Source organism: Rutidosis leptorrhynchoides, chromosome 11, assembly GCF_046630445.1.
Source record: "Rutidosis leptorrhynchoides isolate AG116_Rl617_1_P2 chromosome 11, CSIRO_AGI_Rlap_v1, whole genome shotgun sequence".
Taxonomy (NCBI): Eukaryota; Viridiplantae; Streptophyta; class Magnoliopsida; order Asterales; family Asteraceae; genus Rutidosis; species Rutidosis leptorrhynchoides.
The window spans coordinates 119479334-119500099 of NC_092343.1; the positions used below are offsets into that span (position 1 = coordinate 119479334).

Sequence of the window (20766 nt, forward strand, 5' to 3'; positions counted from 1 at the left end):
ATCCAAATTTATACCAGTCATCTCTATCTTTTTAAAATTATACCAGCAGTCCCTGTGATTTTAAAAGTGTTTGGTGTTGGTCCAATCCCTAACTGTAGTTAACTTCTTCCGTTAAATAATGTCATGTACGGGGCACATGATGGGCAAATAAGTCATTTAAAATTGCTAGTGGTTCGTTCAATGACATATTTGTCAATTATGTGCCCAACACATGTCATCACTTGGAGTTAAAAATTGAACGTCAAACAAAGTTTTAATCATAGGGACTACCATTTTAATTTTGATAAGATAGGAATGACTAGTATAATTTTAGGTAAAACGCATCGACCAATTACCTCAATAATATAATAAGCACGTTTATGAACTGGTATACTACCCAAAGCAGTACGTTCAATAGTTCAACCATAAGAACTTCAAAGTTAAAAGGTACAAGAGAACCACATAAGGGTTTCCTGATCCCTCAGCCAAGAAATTGCAACAATGTGTCAAAAAAAATATGGTTTTGTTGCTAAAAATTCCAAAAATAGACCTTATACCAATAATATATTTACCAAAAAAGCCAATACCAATATTGCAAAATACTATGAACTTCTATGGCTCTAGCCTTCGTGGGTAACGAGGGAAAAGTGAAGCCTTGCGAATATTGTCGAGGTTAAGGAAAAGCATCACAACACGTTCCAATCCAGCTCCGAACCCACCATGTGGTGGGGCCCCATACCTAAAAAAACAAAGCGATTGCGTCATCCAATATGCCCTCTTGAATTTAGTGCGACCCATTACATATTTATCAAGATGTTTTGTTTCAAAAGAAGATATTTACCTGAAAGAGTCAATATATTTTGATAACGGTTTGACATCAATACCACATTCTCGCGCACGTGACTCCAAAAGTTCAGCTACGTGCACCCGCTGGCTTCCTGAAATAACCTCCTCTCCTGAACATAATGCGTCGGGTAGAACTTAACATCCATACATACATACATAGATACACACATACATGTTCAAACATAAACCTTAAAATAAAACATGTTGACAAAGTAGGTCACCTCTAATGAACACATCAAATGAGTTGCTATAATCCTTGTGGTCACCACAGGGCATGGTATAGAAAGGCCGAACTGCCAGAGGATAACGGTACAATATATAGAACTCCGTTCCATACCTACAATTAATCAATAATACTATTAATATAATATAATATAATATAATATAATATAATATAATATAATATAATATAATATAATATAATATAATATAATAATAAAAAAAGCAATACTTAATATGAAGCTGACTTACTTCTCCTTTACAAGTTTTCCCAATTTTCTTTCTGCTTCTGTGTTAAGATCCCCAAGTGGATCTACCTCAAAACCAGCATCCTGAATGTTTGTGTCGGGAATGTTAAGTGAGAGTGTCGGGAATGGTAAGTGACTAATAAAACAAGTGTGTGATTTGATTATACATGTCACATCGGGTGGGTTGACCCAAATGCATACGTTCATATTCTTAATTACATAATTAGTGATCAATAATTACATTAAGCGTTACAATCTACAATTTCAAAATACTAAGATATGGTTTTTAAATGAAAGACCTTAACAGTTAGTTGTACGCACTATAAAAGCGTTACCTTAATAACCTTGAGTCCTTTACCCATCAAGTACACTTGAACCAAAAATTATACAGTAATAATTGAATAGAACTTGAGTTCACCCCTTTGATCCATTTGAAATAACTACATAGATTTAAGTTGCCATATCTAGATATACTGGTTAATATCACTAGCTAGATTAGTGAAGTATGTTATCTCTTTTACTAACCTTTTGCATTTGAATCCCTTGTTCAAAGGTAAGTCGCAACATCTTTGCGGGCTCATTCCCATTCTCATAGTACTTGTACTGCATTATTAATTAATTAATACTATCAGTATCAAAACACAACCACCAATGTTATACCATCAATGAAAGTAAAAACGGGTTTTAATTACCTTTAGAGGCTCGAAAGGATACTGTTTGTTAATATCTTCAAGCTCTTCTTGGCATGCCAGATTCAACTTGTCAAATATATCAACAAAAAGACGGTCCACTAACTCCATCACCTATATAAATCCACGCATCAAAATTAAAAAAACTTCATATCTTCATATTGTATCAGAATAATTAAAATCTACAAATTTGCATATGTGTTGGTTGTCCATACCTCAGAATAGTGATTCTCAATCTCCATTTCCACATCAAGACCTGTAAATTCACACAAATGTCTATGCGTATCCGAGTCTTCGGCTCTAAAGACGGGACCCACCGTAAAAACAAGCCCAAAATGACCACAAATAGCCATCTGCTTGTAAAGCTGTGGCGATTGAGCCAGGCATGCACGCTGTTGTCTGTTGTATTCAAAGTTAAAAACGGCTGCACCACCTTCACTTGTTCCTGCTGTTATTTTTGGTGTGTAAATTTCACGAAAACCTTCATTATGCAGAAACAGCTTAAACAACTGCAGAAAATTATATCAAAATCTGTTGAGCTTAAAGTGCAAAAGCAAACTGATGGTATTTAGTTTAGCATTTAATCCTCTTTCTATTTCTATTTAAGTTATATTAACACTTAGATCCAAAGAGAACCAAGGGTAGGAGAGAACCCAGAGACTCAATCTGTAGTGCAGATTGACTCAATCTGATTGCAGATTGACTCAATCTGTGTGCAGATTGAACTCAATTTGTGGATTCTATGGGTTCTCTCTCACCCTTAGTTCTCTCTGGATCCCTTCACCACTTACACAAACATAAATACAAGAACATACAAGTACATAAAGTAACTAGAATAACATACGAATGAAACTTTATCGACGAGGGTAAAAATAGCTTGATTTGTTTGTGTTTGCAAGTCCAGAAACCGGTTGTTCAATCGGGTATCCTGATTAACACGAACAGCTTGCTTTCCAGCCTGCATACATGAATTTAATGTTTCAATATAAAAAAATACATGACTGTGTTTTTAAAAGACACAACCTAAACAAGTGTCATATTCAACGATAAGTGGTATAGAACAGGCAAGATTTACAGGTGTATTAAATACCTTCAAAGCTTTCTGAATTTCAGCTTCACTTCTAGAAGCATCATCAACATCGAATGGAAGCACATTGGCAGCCCGGTTAACGCAATAGATCTTCCTCACTTGTATTTCAACCTGCATGCATTAAACAAACACATTACATATCAACATAACATTTTAATTTAGATCCATTCAGATACAGAGGGAATGCATCTTACTTGTTACTTAGTTCTTACAATCCTTAAGTTATATTTAAGAATGTTAGTTAAAAAGTGCATATTAATCTTATTCAAGGTTGTAAAAGATGCATCTGTAGAGACCCTAGAGCGGGGGCAGAAATATGTGGGGGCAGGGTGGGGCACCCGCCCCCCGGATTTGTAATTTTCAATGCAAAAATTTTGGATTTTTCGATTTTGCCCCAGTGGATTTTTTTTTGCGCCCAAAAGTCTCCGTATTTTGCCCCAAAGCTTCCGTATTTTGCCTGAAAACCTCCGTATTTTGCCCAAAAAAACCTCCATACTTTGTTCAAAAACCTCCATATTTTGCTTAAAAAAATTGCTACTTTTTTAGCCAAATTCATGCTTCCGCCACTGCCCTAGAGGGACGAGTCGGTCGAGACAGGGACGCGGGGGACGTGACGGGGGACTAGTCGGAGTTGTCCAACGTTGACTTTTAAATATAAATACATTGAATAGATACATATTTGGGACATAAATACTTTAAATCGATGTCTTTCTCATCGAATCTTAAATTGGTTTGGAGTTTTCTTAAGACTAAAACAAGCCATACAAAAAAAGCCGACTTTTAAGACGTTGACATGACTTTTTTTGACTTTGACTTGACCGTTAGACTATCTTTTCTTCGAGTCAGGACCCACTAGTTGAAATGTCCCGTTCTTATTGATTAAAAACGTTCCATATTAATTGATTTCGTTGCGAGGTTTTGACCTCTATATGAGACGTTTTTCAAAGACTGCATTCATTTTAAAACAAACCATAACCTTTATTTCATCAATAAAGGTTTAAAAAGCTTTACGTAGATTATCAAATAATGATAATCTAAAATATCCTGTTTACACACGACCATTACATAATGGTTTACAATACAAATATGTTACAACAAAATAAGTTTCTTGAATGCAGTTTTTACACAATATCATACAAGCATGGACTCCAAATCTCGTCCTTATTTAAGTATGCGACAGCGGAAGCTCTTAATAATCACCTGAGAATAAACATGCTTAAAACGTCAACAAAAATGTTGGTGAGTTATAGGTTTAACCTATATATATCAAATCATAATAATAGACCACAAGATTTCATATTTCAATACACATCCCATACATAGAGATAAAAATCATTCATATGGTGAACACCTGGTAACCGACATTAACAAGATGCATATATAAGAATATCCCCATCATTCCGGGACACCCTTCGGATATGATATAAATTTCGAAGTACTAAAGCATCCGGTACTTTGGATGGGGCTTGTTGGGCCCGATAGATCTATCTTTAGGATTCGCGTCAATTAGGGTGTCTGTTCCCTAATTCTTAGATTACCAGACTTAATAAAAAGGGGCATATTCGATTTCGATAATTCAACCATAGAATGTAGTTTCACGTACTTGTGTCTATTTTGTAAATCATTTATAAAACCTGCATGTATTCTCATCCCAAAAATATTAGATTTTAAAAGTGGGACTATAACTCACTTTCACAGATTTTTACTTCGTCGGGAAGTAAGACTTGGCCACTGGTTGATTCACGAACCTATAACAATATATACATATATATCAAAGTATGTTCAAAATATATTTACAACACTTTTAATATATTTTGATGTTTTAAGTTTATTAAGTCAGCTGTCCTCGTTAGTAACCTACAACTAGTTGTCCACAGTTAGATGTACAGAAATAAATCGATAAATATTATCTTGAATCAATCCACGACCCAGTGTATACGTATCTCAGTATTGATCACAACTCAAACTATATATATTTTGGAATCAACCTCAACCCTGTATAGCTAACTCCAACATTCACATATAGAGTGTCTATGGTTGTTCCGAAATATATATAGATGTGTCGACATGATAGGTCGAAACATTGTATACGTGTCTATGGTATCTCAAGATTACATAATATACAATACAAGTTGATTAATTTATGGTTGGAATAGATTTGTTACCAATTTTCACGTAGCTAAAATGAGAAAAATTATCCAATCTTGTTTTACCCATAACTTCTTCATTTTAAATCCGTTTTGAGTGAATCAAATTGCTATTGTTTCATATTGAACTCTATTTTATGAATCTAAATAGAAAAAGTATAGGTTTATAGTCGGAAAAATAAGTTACAAGTCGTTTTTTGTAAAGGTAGTCATTTCAGTCGAAAGAACGACGTCTAGATGACCATTTTAGAAAACATACTTCCACTTTGAGTTTAACCATAATTTTTGGATATAGTTTCATGTTCATAATAAAAATCATTTTCTCAGAATAACAACTTTTAAATCAAAGTTTATCATAGTTTTTAATTAACTAACCCAAAACAGCCCGCGGTGTTACTACGACGGCGTAAATCCGGTTTTACGGTGTTTTTCGTGTTTCCAGGTTTTAAATCATTAAGTTAGCATATCATATAGATATAGAACATGTGTGTAGTTAATTTTAAAAGTCAAGTTAGAAGGATTAACTTTTGTTTGCGAACAAGTTTAGAATTAACTAAACTATGTTCTAGTGATTACGAGTTTAAACCTTCGAATAAGATAACTTTATATGTATGAATCGAATGATGTTATGAACATCATTACTACCTTAAGTTCCTTGGATAAACCTACTGGAAAAGAGAAAAATGGATCTAGCTTCAACGGATTCTTGGATGGCTCGAAGTTCTTGAAGCAGAATCATGACACGAAAACAAGTTCAAGTAAGATCATCACTTGAAATAAGATTGTTATAGTTATAGAAATTGAACCAAAGTTTGAATATGATTATTACCTTGTATTAGAATGATAACCTACTGTAAGAAACAAAGATTTCTTGAGGTTGGATGATCACCTTACAAGATTGGAAGTGAGCTAGCAAACTTGAAAGTATTCTTGATTTTATGTAACTAGAACTTTTGGAATTTATGAAGAACACTTAGAACTTGAAGATAGAACTTGAGAGAGATCAATTATATGAAGAAAATTGAAGAATGAAAGTGTTTGTAGGTGTTTTTGGTCGTTGGTGTATGGATTAGATATAAAGGATATGTAATTTTGTTTTCATGTAAATAAGTCATGAATGATTACTCATATTTTTGTAATTTTATGAGATATTTCATGCTAGTTGCCAAATGATGGTTCCCACATGTGTTAGGTGACTCACATGGGCTGCTAAGAGCTGATCATTGGAGTGTATATACCAATAGTACATACATCTAAAAGCTGTGTATTGTACGAGTACGAATACGGGTGCATACTAGTAGAATTGTTGATGAAACTGAACGAGGATGTAATTGTAAGCATTTTTGTTAAGTAGAAGTATTTTGATAAGTGTATTGAAGTCTTTCAAAAGTGTATAAATACATATTAAAACACTACATGTATATACATTTTAACTGAGTCGTTAAGTCATCGTTAGTCGTTACATGGAAGTGTTGTTTTGAAACCTTTAGGTTAACGATCTTGTTAAATGTTGTTAACCCAATGTTTATAATATCAAATGAGATTTTAAATTATTATATTATCATGATATTATCATGTATGAATATCTCTTAATATGATATATATATACATTAAATGTCATTACAACGATAATCGTTACATATATGTCTCGTTTAAAAATCATTAAGTTAGTAGTCTTGTTTTTACATATGTAGTTCATTGTTAATATACTTAATGATATGTTTACTTATCATAGTATCATGTTAACTATATATATATCCATATATGTGTCATCATATAGTTTTTACAAGTTTTAACGTTCGTGAATCACCGGTCAACTTGGGTGGTCAATATTCTATATGAAACATATTTCAATTAATCAAGTCTTAACAAGTTTGATTGCTTAACATGTTGGAAACATTTAATCATGTAAATATCAATCTCAATTAATATATATAAACATGGAAAAGTTCGGGTCACTACAGTACCTACCCGTTAAATAAATTTCGTCCCGAAATTTTAAGCTGTTGAAGGTGTTGACGAATCTTCTGGAAATAGATGCGGGTATTTCTTCTTCATCTGATCTTCACGCTCCCAGGTGAACTCGGGTCCTCTACGAGCATTCCATCGAACCTTAACAATTGGTATCTTGTTTTGCTTAAGTCTTTTAACCTCACGATCCATTATTTCGACGGGTTCTTCGATGAATTGAAGTTTTTCGTTGATTTGGATTTCATCTAACGGAATAGTGAGATCTTCTTTAGCAAAACATTTCTTCAAATTCGAGACGTGGAAAGTGTTATGTACAGCCGCGAGTTGTTGAGGTAACTCAAGTCGGTAAGCTACTGGTCCGACACGATCAATAATCTTGAATGGTCCAATATACCTTGGATTTAATTTCCCTCGTTTACCAAATCGAACAACGCCTTTCCAAGGTACAACTTTAAGCATGACCATCTCTCCAATTTCAAATTTTATATCTTTTCTTTTAATGTCAGCGTAGCTCTTTTGTCGACTTTGGGCGGTTTTCAACCGTTGTTGAATTTGGATGATCTTCTCAGTAGTTTCTTGTATAATCTCCGGACCCGTAATCTGTCTATCCCCCACTTCACTCCAACAAATCGGAGACCTGCACTTTCTACCATAAAGTGCTTCAAACGGCGCCATCTCAATGCTTGAATGGTAGCTGTTGTTGTAGGAAAATTCTGCTAACGGTAGATGTCGATCCCAACTGTTTCCGAAATCAATAACACATGCTCGTAGCATGTCTTCAAGCGTTTGTATCGTCCTTTCGCTCTGCCCATCAGTTTGTGGATGATAGGCAGTACTCATGTCTAGACGAGTTCCTAATGCTTGCTGTAATGTCTGCCAGAATCTTGAAATAAATCTGCCATCCCTATCAGAGATAATAGAGATTGGTATTCCATGTCTGGATACGACTTCCTTCAAATACAGTCGTGCTAACTTCTCCATCTTGTCATCTTCTCTTATTGGCAGGAAGTGTGCTGATTTGGTGAGACGATCAACTATTATCCAAATAGTATCAAAACCACTTGCAGTCCTTGGTAATTTAGTGATGAAATCCATGGTAATGTTTTCCCATTTCCATTCTGGGATTTCGGGTTGTTGAAGTAGACCTGATGGTTTCTGATGCTCAGCTTTGACCTTAGAACACGTCAAACATTCTCCTACGTATTTAGCAACATCGGCTTTCATACCCGGCCACCAAAAATATTTCCTGAGATCCTTGTACATCTTCCCCGTTCCAGGATGTATTGAGTATCTGGTTTTATGAGCTTCTATAAGTACCATTTCTCTCATATCTCCAAATTTTGGTACCCAAATCCTTTCAGCCCTATACCGGGTTCCGTCTTCCCGAATATTAAGATGCTTCTCCGATCCTTTGGGTATTTCATCCTTTAAATTTCCCTCTTTTAAAACTCCTTGTTGCGCCTCCTTTATTTGAGTAGTAAGGTTATTATGGATCATTATATTCATAGATTTTACTCGAATGGGTTCTCTGTCCTTCCTGCTCAAGGCATCGGCTACCACATTTGCCTTCCCCGGGTGGTAACGAATCTCAAAGTCGTAATCATTCAACAATTCAATCCACCTACGCTGCCTCATATTCAGTTGTTTCTGATTAAATATGTGTTGAAGACTTTTGTGGTCGGTATATATAATACTTTTGACCCCATATAAGTAGTGCCTCCAAGTCTTTAATGCAAAAACAACCGCGCCTAATTCCAAATCATGCGTCGTATAATTTTGTTCGTGAATCTTCAATTGTCTAGACGCATAAGCAATCACCTTCGTTCGTTGCATTAATACACAACCGAGACCTTGCTTTGATGCGTCACAATAAATCACAAAATCATCATTCCCTTCAAGCAATGACAATATAGGTGCCGTAGTTAGCTTTTTCTTCAATAACTGAAACGCTTTCTCTTGTTCATCATTCCATTCAAATTTCTTCCCTTTATGCGTTAATGCAGTCAAGGGTTTTGCTATTCTGGAAAAGTCTTGGATGAACCTTCTGTAGTAACCAGCCAGTCCTAAAAACTGGCGTATGTGTTTTGGAGTTTTCGGGGTTTCCCACTTTTCAACAGTTTCTATCTTTGCCGGATCCACCTTAATACCTTCTTTGTTAACTATGTGACCGAGGAATTGAACTTCTTCCAACCAAAATGCACACTTTGAAAACTTAGCGTACAATTCTTCCTTCCTCAATACTTCTAACACCTTTCTCAAATGTTCACCGTGTTCTTGGTCATTCTTTGAGTAAATAAGTATGTCATCAATGAAAACAATGACAAACTTGTCAAGGTATGGTCCACACACTCGGTTCATAAGGTCCATGAATACAGCTGGTGCATTAGTTAAACCAAACGGCATGACCATAAACTCGTAATTACCGTAACGTGTTCTGAAAGCAGTCTTTGGAATATCATCTTCTTTCACCCGCATTTGATGATACCCGGAACGTAAGTCAATCTTTGAATAAACAGACGAGCCTTGTAGTTGATCAAATAAGTCGTCGATTCTCGGTAGTGGGTAGCGGTTCTTGATGGTAAGTTTGTTCAACTCTCGGTAGTCGATACACAACCTGAATGTACCATCTTTCTTCTTGTCAAACAAAACAGGAGCTCCCCACGGTGATGTGCTTGGTCGAATGAAACCACGCTCTAAAAGTTCTTGTAATTGGCTTTGCAGTTCTTTCATCTCGCTGGGTGCGAGTCTGTAAGGAGCACGAGCTATTGGTGCAGCTCCTGGTACAAGATCTATTTGAAATTCAACGGATCGATGTGGGGGTAATCCCGGTAATTCTTTCGGAAATACATCGGGAAATTCTTTTGCGACGGGAACATCATTGATGCTCTTTTCTTCAGTTTGTACTTTCTCGACGTGTGCTAGAACAGCATAGCAACCTTTTCTTATTAGTTTTTGTGCCTTCAAATTACTAATAAGATGTAGCTTCGTGTTGCCCTTTTCTCCGTACACCATTAAGGGTTTTCCTTTTTCTCGTATAATGCGAATTGCATTTTTGTAACAGACGATCTCTGCTTTCACTTCTTTCAACCAGTCCATACCGATTATCACATCAAAACTCCCTAACTCTACTGGTATCAAATCAATCTTAAATGTTTCGCTAACCAGTTTAATTTCTCGATTCCGACATATATTATCTGCTGAAATTAATTTACCATTTGCTAATTCGAGTAAAAATTTACTATCCAAAGGCGTCAATGGACAACTTAATTTAGCACAAAAATCTCTACTCATATAGCTTCTATCCGCACCCGAATCAAATAAAACGTAAGCAGATTTATTGTCAATAAGAAACGTACCTGTAACAAGCTCCGGGTCTTCCTGTGCCTCTGCCGCATTAATTTTGAAAACTCTTCCGCGGCCTTGTCCATTCATGTTCTCCTGGTTCGGGCAATTTCTAATAATGTGGCCCGGTTTTCCACATTTATAACAAACTACATTGGCATAACTTGCTCCGACACTACTTGCTCCGCCATTACTCGTTCCGACACCATTTGTTCCTTTCGTTCTATTAACCCCTGGTCCGTAGACCTCACACTTCGCCGCGCTATGACCATTTCTTTTACACTTGTTGCAAAATTTGGTGCAGAACCCCGAGTGATACTTTTCACACCTTTGGCATAGCTGCTTCTGATTGTTGTTGTTGTTGCGGTTATTATTGTTGTTGGGATGATTGTTGTAGTTGCTGTTGCTGTTGTTGTTGTTGTTGTTGTTGTTGTTTGGCCGTTTGTTGTAGTTGAGATTGATGTTGCGATTGTTGGGATAATTGTTGCGATTATTGTTGTAATTGCTGTTGTTGTTGTATTGGTGATTCTTATCACCGTTTTCCTCCCACTTTCTTTTGACTTGCTTCACATTGGCCTCTTCAGCAGTCTGTTCTTTAATTCTTTCTTCAATCTGGTTCACTAGTTTGTGAGCCATTCTACATGCCTGTTGTATAGAGGCGGGCTCGTGTGAACTTATATCTTCTTGGATTCTTTCCGGTAATCCTTTCACAAATGCGTCGATCTTCTCTTCCTCATCTTCGAATGCTCCCGGACACAATAGGCACAATTCTGTGAATCGTCTTTCGTACGTGGTAATATCAAATCCTTGGGTTCGTAACCCTCTAAGTTCTGTCTTGAGCTTATTGACCTCGGTTCTGGGACAGTACTTCTCGTTCAGCAAGTGCTTGAATGCTGACCACGGTAGTGCGTACGCATCATCTTGTCCCACTTGCTCTAGATAGGTATTCCTCCATGTTAACGCAGAACCTGTGAAGGTATGCGTAGCGTACTTCACTTTGTCCTCTTCAGTACACTTACTTATGGCAAACACCGATTCGACCTTCTCGGTCCACCGTTTCAATCCGATCGGTCCTTCGATTCCATCAAATTCCAAAGGTTTGCAGGCAGTGAATTCTTTGTAGGTGCATCCTACACGATTTCCTGTACTGCTAGATCCAAGGTTATTGTTGGTATGTAGCGCAGCCTGTACTGCGGCTATGTTTGAAGCTAGAAAAGTACGGAATTCCTCTTCATTCATATTCACGGTGTGTCGAGTAGTCGGTGCCATTTCCTTCAAAATAGTCAAATGGAAGAAGTTAATCATACAGAATATTAAGAGTAGTTAATAGTATTTCGTAGCATAATATGAACTCATTTATAAAAGCTTTTTCTTCATATTAGTGTTTTATAAGTTTAAATTCGGGTAGTACCTACCCGTTAAGTTCATACTTAGTAGCTAATATACAATTCAACTACTACAATTCTATATGAAAAACTGATTATAATAATATTTCGCGTTCAAACTTTTATACAATATTTTACAAACTTACAATACCGCTTATTTTACATAAAGCATGAAATATAGCACACAATAACTTTGATACAAGATAGTTGTGAAGATAATTCTAGCTAGTACACAAGTCGTTCAGCAAAGGCAATAAAGACACGTAATTCATACGTCCAGAAACAAGTCATGCATTCTGGTTTTACTAGGACTACTTCCCATCCTTGGTCTTGTGGAACATAACCGTTATGGCCGTTGATAAGACAGCGTGTTGTAACGTCGTCAAAGGGACGAGGGTTACGTAATGTCCAACAGTCCCGTAATAATCTAAAAACCTCATTTCTTACCCCAATTACCGACTCCGTCACTTGTGGAAACGTTTTGTTTAATAGTTGTAGCCCGATGTTCTTGTTCTCACTTTGGTGAGAAGCGAACATTACTAATCCGTAAGCATAGCATGCTTCTTTATGTTGCATGTTACTCTTTCTAAATCACGAAGTCCAATATTCGGATATATTGAGTCAAAATAATTTCTTAACCCGTTGCGTAAAATAGCATTTGGGTTCCCCGCAATATATGCGTCAAAGTAAACACATCGTAACTTATGGGTTTCCGAATGTGATATCCCCCATCTTTCAAACGAAAGTCTCTTATAAACCAAGACATTCTTGGAACGTTCTTCGAATGTCTTACAAACTGATCTCGCCTTAAATAGTTGTGCCGAGGAATTCTGGCCGACTCTCGACAAGATTTCATCGATCATGTCTCCGGGTAGGTCTCTTAAAATATTGGGTTGTCTATCCATTTTGTGTTTTTAAACTGTAAAATAGACAAGAGTTAGATTCATAAAAAAAAATACTTATTAATACAAGTAATTTTTACATATATCATAAAGCATAAGAACACTATATTACATATATTACACCACACGAATACAACTATCTTATTCCGACTCGCTCGTTTCTTCTTCTTCGGTTTTGGTTCGTTTTGCCAAGTTTCTAGGGATATATGATGTTCCCCTAATACGAGCCGTCGTTGTCCACATTGGTTTAGAAAAACCTGGTGGTTTAGAGGTTCCCGGGTCATTGTTACAACTTAAGAACTTCGGGGGTTGACGATACATATAAAGTTCATCGGGGTTGGAATTAGATTTCTCTATTTTTATGCCCTTTCCCTTATTATTTTCTTTTGCCTTTTTAAATTCAGTTGGGGTAATTTCTATAACATCATTGGAATTCTCGTCGGAATCCGATTCATCGGAGAATTGGTAATCCTCCCAATATTTTGCTTCCTTGGCGGAAACACCATTGACCATAATTAACCTTGGTCGGTTGGTTGAGAATTTTCTTTTACTTAACCGTTTTATTATTTCCCCCACCGGTTCTATTTCTTCATTCGGTTCCGATTCTTCTTCCGGTTCCGATTCTTCTTCCGGTTCCGATTCTTCTTCCGGTTCCTCTTCGGGAACTTGTGAATCAGTCCACGAATCATTCCAATTTATATTTGACTCTTCATTATTATTAGGTGAGTCAATGGGACTTGTTCTAGAGGTAGACATCTATCACATAATATCAAACGCGTTAAGAGATTAATATATCACATAATATTCACATGTTAAAAATATATAGTTTCCAACAAAATTTGTTAAGCAATCATTTTTCAAGTAAACACGGTCGAAGTCCAGACTCACTAATGCATCCTAACAAACTCGATAAGACACACTAATGCAAAATTCTGGTTCTCTAAGACCAACGCTCGGATACCAACTGAAATGTCCCGTTCTTATTGATTAAAAACGTTCCATATTAATTGATTTCGTTGCGAGGTTTTGACCTCTATATGAGACGTTTTTCAAAGACTGCATTCATTTTAAAACAAACCATAACCTTTATTTCATCAATAAAGGTTTAAAAAGCTTTACGTAGATTATCAAATAATGATAATCTAAAATATCCTGTTTACACACGACCATTACATAATGGTTTACAATACAAATATGTTACAACAAAATAAGTTTCTTGAATGCAGTTTTTACACAATATCATACAAGCATGGACTCCAAATCTCGTCCTTATTTAAGTATGCGACAGCGGAAGCTCTTAATAATCACCTGAGAATAAACATGCTTAAAACGTCAACAAAAATGTTGGTGAGTTATAGGTTTAACCTATATATATCAAATCATAATAATAGACCACAAGATTTCATATTTCAATACACATCCCATACATAGAGATAAAAATCATTCATATGGTGAACACCTGGTAACCGACATTAACAAGATGCATATATAAGAATATCCCCATCATTCCGGGACACCCTTCGGATATGATATAAATTTCGAAGTACTAAAGCATCCGGTACTTTGGATGGGGCTTGTTGGGCCCGATAGATCTATCTTTAGGATTCGCGTCAATTAGGGTGTCTGTTCCCTAATTCTTAGATTACCAGACTTAATAAAAAGGGGCATATTCGATTTCGATAATTCAACCATAGAATGTAGTTTCACGTACTTGTGTCTATTTTGTAAATCATTTATAAAACCTGCATGTATTCTCATCCCAAAAATATTAGATTTTAAAAGTGGGACTATAACTCACTTTCACAGATTTTTACTTCGTCGGGAAGTAAGACTTGGCCACTGGTTGATTCACGAACCTATAACAATATATACATATATATCAAAGTATGTTCAAAATATATTTACAACACTTTTAATATATTTTGATGTTTTAAGTTTATTAAGTCAGCTGTCCTCGTTAGTAACCTACAACTAGTTGTCCACAGTTAGATGTACAGAAATAAATCGATAAATATTATCTTGAATCAATCCACGACCCAGTGTATACGTATCTCAGTATTGATCACAACTCAAACTATATATATTTTGGAATCAACCTCAACCCTGTATAGCTAACTCCAACATTCACATATAGAGTGTCTATGGTTGTTCCGAAATATATATAGATGTGTCGACATGATAGGTCGAAACATTGTATACGTGTCTATGGTATCTCAAGATTACATAATGTACAATACAAGTTGATTAAGTTATGGTTGGAATAGATTTGTTACCAATTTTCACGTAGCTAAAATGAGAAAAATTATCCAATCTTGTTTTACCCATAACTTCTTCATTTTAAATCCGTTTTGAGTGAATCAAATTGCTATGGTTTAATATTGAACTCTATTTTATGAATCTAAATAGAAAAAGTATAGGTTTATAGTCGGAAAAATAAGTTACAAGTCGTTTTTTGTAAAGGTAGTCATTTCAGTCGAAAGAACGACGTCTAGATGACCATTTTAGAAAACATACTTCCACTTTGAGTTTAACCATAATTTTTGGATATAGTTTCATGTTCATAATAAAAATCATTTTCTCAGAATAACAACTTTTAAATCAAAGTTTATCATAGTTTTTAATTAACTAACCCAAAACAGCCCGCGGTGTTACTACGACGGCGTAAATCCGGTTTTACGGTGTTTTTCGTGTTTTCAGGTTTTAAATCATTAAGTTAGCATATCATATAGATATAGAACATGTGTGTAGTTAATTTTAAAAGTCAAGTTAGAAGGATTAACTTTTGTTTGCGAACAAGTTTAGAATTAACTAAACTATGTTCTAGTGATTACGAGTTTAAACCTTCGAATAAGATAACTTTATATGTATGAATCGAATGATGTTATGAACATCATTACTACCTTAAGTTCCTTGGATAAACCTACTGGAAAAGATAAAAATGGATCTAGCTTCAACGGATTCTTGGATGGCTCGAAGTTCTTGAAGCAGAATCATGACACGAAAACAAGTTCAAGTAAGATCATCACTTGAAATAAGATTGTTATAGTTATAGAAATTGAACCAAAGTTTGAATATGATTATTACCTTGTATTAGAATGATAACCTACTGTAAGAAACAAAGATTTCTTGAGGTTGGATGATCACCTTACAAGATTGGAAGTGAGCTAGCAAACTTGAAAGTATTCTTGATTTTATGTAACTAGAACTTTTGGAATTTATGAAGAACACTTAGAACTTGAAGATAGAACTTGAGAGAGATCAATTAGATGAAGAAAATTGAAGAATGAAAGTGTCTATAGGTGTTTTTGGTCGTTAGTATATGGATTAGATATAAAGGATATGTAATTTTGTTTTCATGTAAATAAGTCATGAATGATTACTCATATTTTTGTAATTTTATGAGATATTTCATGCTAGTTGCCAAATGATGGTTCCCACATGTGTTAGGTGACTCACATGGGCTGCTAAGATCTGATCATTGGAGTGTATATACCAATAGTACATACATCTAAAAGCTGTGTATTGTACGAGTACGAATACGGGTGCATACGAGTAGAATTGTTGATGAAACTGAACGAGGATGTAATTGTAAGCATTTTTGTTAAGTAGAAGTATTTTGATAAGTGTATTGAAGTCTTTCAAAAGTGTATAAATACATATTAAAACACTACATGTATATACATTTTAACTGAGTCGTTAAGTCATCGTTAGTCGTTACATGGAAGTGTTGTTTTGAAACCTTTAGGTTAACGATCTTGTTAAATGTTGTTAACCCAATGTTTATAATATCAAATGAGATTTTAAATTATTATATTATCATGATATTATCATGTATGAATATCTCTTAATATGATATATATACATTAAATGTCTTTACAACGATAATCGTTACATATATGTCTCGTTTAAAAATCATTAAGTTAGTAGTCTTGTTTTTACATATGTAGTTCATTGTTAATATACTTAATGATATGTTTACTTATCATAGTATCATGTTAACTATATATATATATCCATATATGTGTCATCATATAGTTTTTACAAGTTTTAACGTTCGTGAATCACCGGTCAACTTGGGTGGTCAATATTCTATATGAAACATATTTCAATTAATCAAGTCTTAACAAGTTTGATTGCTTAACATGTTGGAAACATTTAATCATGTAAATATCAATCTCAATTAATATATATAAACATGGAAAAGTTCGGGTCACTACACTAGTCACAAAAACGCCGCACTGGCCCCCACAACCGCTGAGGCGGCCGCCGTTAAATGTTCCTAATAAAATTAGCATCACTTAAGTTCTTCAAAACCGACCTAAATCGCAGCATAAATATTAAATATGCATACATACACACACGATAAATTAAATAATTAACATAAACGTATTAATGAAATTTACCTGCTGTGAAGCAAGTTTAATCGGATTAGGGAGAACCTTTACAATTCCTTCCACTTCCACAAATGATAGCTTGGTTATACCAGTAACAAACTGTTGGAAAAATTGGTTAAAAGTGTGTTTTCACCAACATTGGACATTAATTAATATATGATGAGTAGTCAATATTAATGATGATAAAAATGAGTTTTGTAGCCACTAGTGAGGGCTTTACAACGAACTAAAGTGTGTCCAAAACGGGATAAAGGTGAATGAGATATCGAGTCTCAAAGTTGTGCATTTAGTGCAAATTCTATAAGGCTTTTAAGATAATTCCAAATTGAAAGTTGTTGGAAACTAAATGATCGAGCTTCCATTATAAATAGGTGGCCTTAAGACTTTGTGTAACACCACAAATGAAACTATAACACACACTAAGGTTTTCATCTCAATCACAACAAGACCTCCTGTTTCGGTTATCTTTCAGGCAAGTGTTCAAATCCGGCAGTACGCTGCTTCGGACCGGTGTACCCTGGGAACAGACGAAGAATCTGTTTAAGGGAATTGTGTCAAACACAAGCCCGGTTCAATCTCCTAATATCGGTTAGATCGTTTTAACTTTATGCTCTTAATCTGATTATTTGTTATACATATTTGCAATCTTGTTATTACGTTTGTGATAATATGTATACTTGTTTTCAGTTTCGTATAATATTTTCTTACAAACTTAAACAGACTCTTGTTCAACGAAACTGTATAATCGGATAGAAAGAACATATATAAATTATCTCTTTAATTTTCTCGATGATAATTAATTCTGTGTCCTGTTCTTTGCTATTATAAACTGCCTTTATTTGTTGTTTTTTATATGCGGCTAGAAACGACTTATATTTTTTGAGTTTATGATATGTTTGCGTTCATATGTAGCTAATTAAATTGACGTGTTTTGTAAATCCTTTTATAAAGGCTTTATGCGTATTTATTTTGTTTGCTATAGAACATGTTTATATTGTTATAGTTAGATAAGGTCGATGATTATGGACTAGATATAAGAATATGTATATATATAAACTGATTGTTTGATTTCAGTTTCGGGTTATAACATGTGATCTAATATAACTATATGGTGATTTGTTAAACTAACTCGGATGTTGTTATAACATTTGATCTATTCGAAACGGAGATTTCAATCGTGCTGCTATTTTATGTGATTTATGAAAATTATTATAGCTGCTAAAATTGTATGCCGACATACATGTTCTTGAAATTATATTGATTATTGATTATTGATTATATAAATATAAAATTATATGATCTCACTATCCACATATACGGTTATAATTTATAATTGTGGTTTTTTTTTTATATTGATTATATAAATATAATATATATGGGAAGTGATCCTCACACACTATAAATTGATCCATACACACCAAATTATATGAAGTACCCATATTACCCTTATTTCTATTCATCCTTTTGATACTTGCTCTTCCCAATATCCTCCACAGATTTCAAACGACTGTTTCTTTTTTCTTTTTCTCATTCCAAGCTTTTTCTAGCTTTATTTTTATTATTACTCCGTAATTCTCATGGTTTATATTTTCTATTTTCCATGATTTAATCATCAATTAATTATGAAATAACTGCAAAGAATTTTGTTTTGGAAAATTTTAAGATTCCGAGTTTAAATTCGAGAAAACCCAAATTGTTTCAAGAAGTGGGTTAGGCTTATCTTACAATAATTTAAATACTTGAAGTAATATTCAAGAAATTAGAGTTGTTTTTTAAGTGAGTCCATTAGGCTTTGAATGGATACACTTATTGTTGATTCATATCCATGGCTCCTTAAAAACTTTAATTAGCGTAAAATATTGAGATTAAAACCCTATTTTCTGAATAAGAGAAAGGGGCTAGGGTAAGAAGTTGGTCACAACAGTGGAGAATGATACTCAGTATAATATTTTGGTCTAGTGACTCTAATCTATGAGTATATTGCAAAACCCACAGAATAAAAAGATTGATATTTCTCATCAGTTAAATCCACATAGCAAGTAGTTTAGATTATAATTTGTTCATTGTAAAATTGGTGGAAGAATAAGAAACTGACGTATTTTGCAATCCACATAGCAATTAGCAGGTAGTTTACATTACACCTTTTCATTGTAAAATTGGTGGAAGAATAAGAAACGTATTTTGCAGTGGGTTAGGAGTTTTGGGTAGAGCAGGGACTGAAGGATTAATTTAATGTAAGGGTAATAAAGGAATTTCATATAATTTGGTGTGTATGGATCAATTTCTAGTGTGTGAGGATCACCTCCCAATATATATATATATACCTGCTAAGGTGTCTTCCACTGACTACATATATAAGGGTGATTCTGTACATGATTTTTAATATTTGATATCTTGCCTTTTGCTTAATTTGTATGCAAATCTGGTTTACAACTACTTGTTCTCTAATACAAATTATAAAGAATGGACTGAATTGCATAACCTAGTGCTATATGTTGCGATTTATTATTAGCATATTTTTGGACTTAATTTGTGGGATTGAAATAATTTGTGATTGATCAAATTATTTAGGTGTCAATATGTTTATGTTTTGCAAATTATATAGGGACATGTGTACGCTTATACGTAGTAGTATTTACAGAACCCTATCACATATTTTGACACTTGTGTTCTTTAGCAAATAGTCTGCAACTATGTCTTGAATGACATGATCAATGTGTTATTGTAGTTGTTGAATATAGTGCTAATATATAATATATAATTATTTATTCATTATAATTATATTTGTGCCATATTATGTAGTTGTTGAGTATAACTACTATACTATTGTCTATTTCTATATCTATGATTGTAAATATAGCCCATTGATTATAATGCTATCTTACGAATTCTTAACGTTATAGTTTGTTGATTATATATTGTGGTGACATTGCGGATGATATTAAATAATTTAATTTATTATTATCTTTGGGATAATAAATTGTATGAAGTTATGAAGTTAAAAGTTGTGTGAAAATAGATTTGCACCGCAGTCGAATGGGGGTATTTCTCATGTTGAGAAATTTGAAAAGTTTATTGATGTAAACTTTAAACGTTGGTAGTAAAAGATTTTCTTTTAGCTGACCATGTTGAGCCTTTGCGAGGTTCTTGACCGAACCTTGCGAGGTTCTTAAATAAACTGCTTCCCAAGTTGCAGAAGGGTAACATGATGCTCAAATTGTGAGCGCGGTTCAGGTTTGGAATCATTCAGATTACTTGTGTGCAAGTTGATCATTCTATAACGTGTATTCGAAAAGTCTTTCGACCGTTTCCGGACTGATTTCGAACTGTATTTCGATCTGTTTTCAAACAGCATTTGACACTGGTTATTGACTGTCTTCGAGACAGTATTTGAACAGTTTTAGACTGTTATTAAACTGAATTTAAACTTGTTTGTTTAACAATTGGGCTTAAACATATTTGGTTTAATCAGTTTTGTTTAAACGGTTTAGTTTAATCGTTTAGTATAAACCTTTTGGGTTTAACATGTTTGATTACATGTTAGTGTTTAAACC

General features: G+C 34.3%; 1 protein-coding gene across 1 annotated transcript in view; it reads right to left on the reverse strand.

Moving 5' to 3' along the window:
- Positions 1 to 591: 591 nt before the first annotated feature.
- The window catches only part of LOC139874901 (aspartate--tRNA ligase 1, cytoplasmic-like), a 131430-nt gene continuing 111255 nt past the window's right edge, over positions 592 to 20766 (reverse strand). The window contains exons 4-12 of the mRNA XM_071862291.1: positions 3072 to 3182; positions 2826 to 2939; positions 2197 to 2490; positions 1985 to 2095; positions 1818 to 1895; positions 1297 to 1376; positions 1047 to 1162; positions 821 to 935; positions 592 to 718 (exon numbers count right to left, since the gene is read on the reverse strand). Coding sequence (XP_071718392.1) covers positions 592 to 718; positions 821 to 935; positions 1047 to 1162; positions 1297 to 1376; positions 1818 to 1895; positions 1985 to 2095; positions 2197 to 2490; positions 2826 to 2939; positions 3072 to 3182 — 1146 coding nt within the window. The remainder of the gene's footprint in view (positions 719 to 820; positions 936 to 1046; positions 1163 to 1296; positions 1377 to 1817; positions 1896 to 1984; positions 2096 to 2196; positions 2491 to 2825; positions 2940 to 3071; positions 3183 to 20766) is intronic.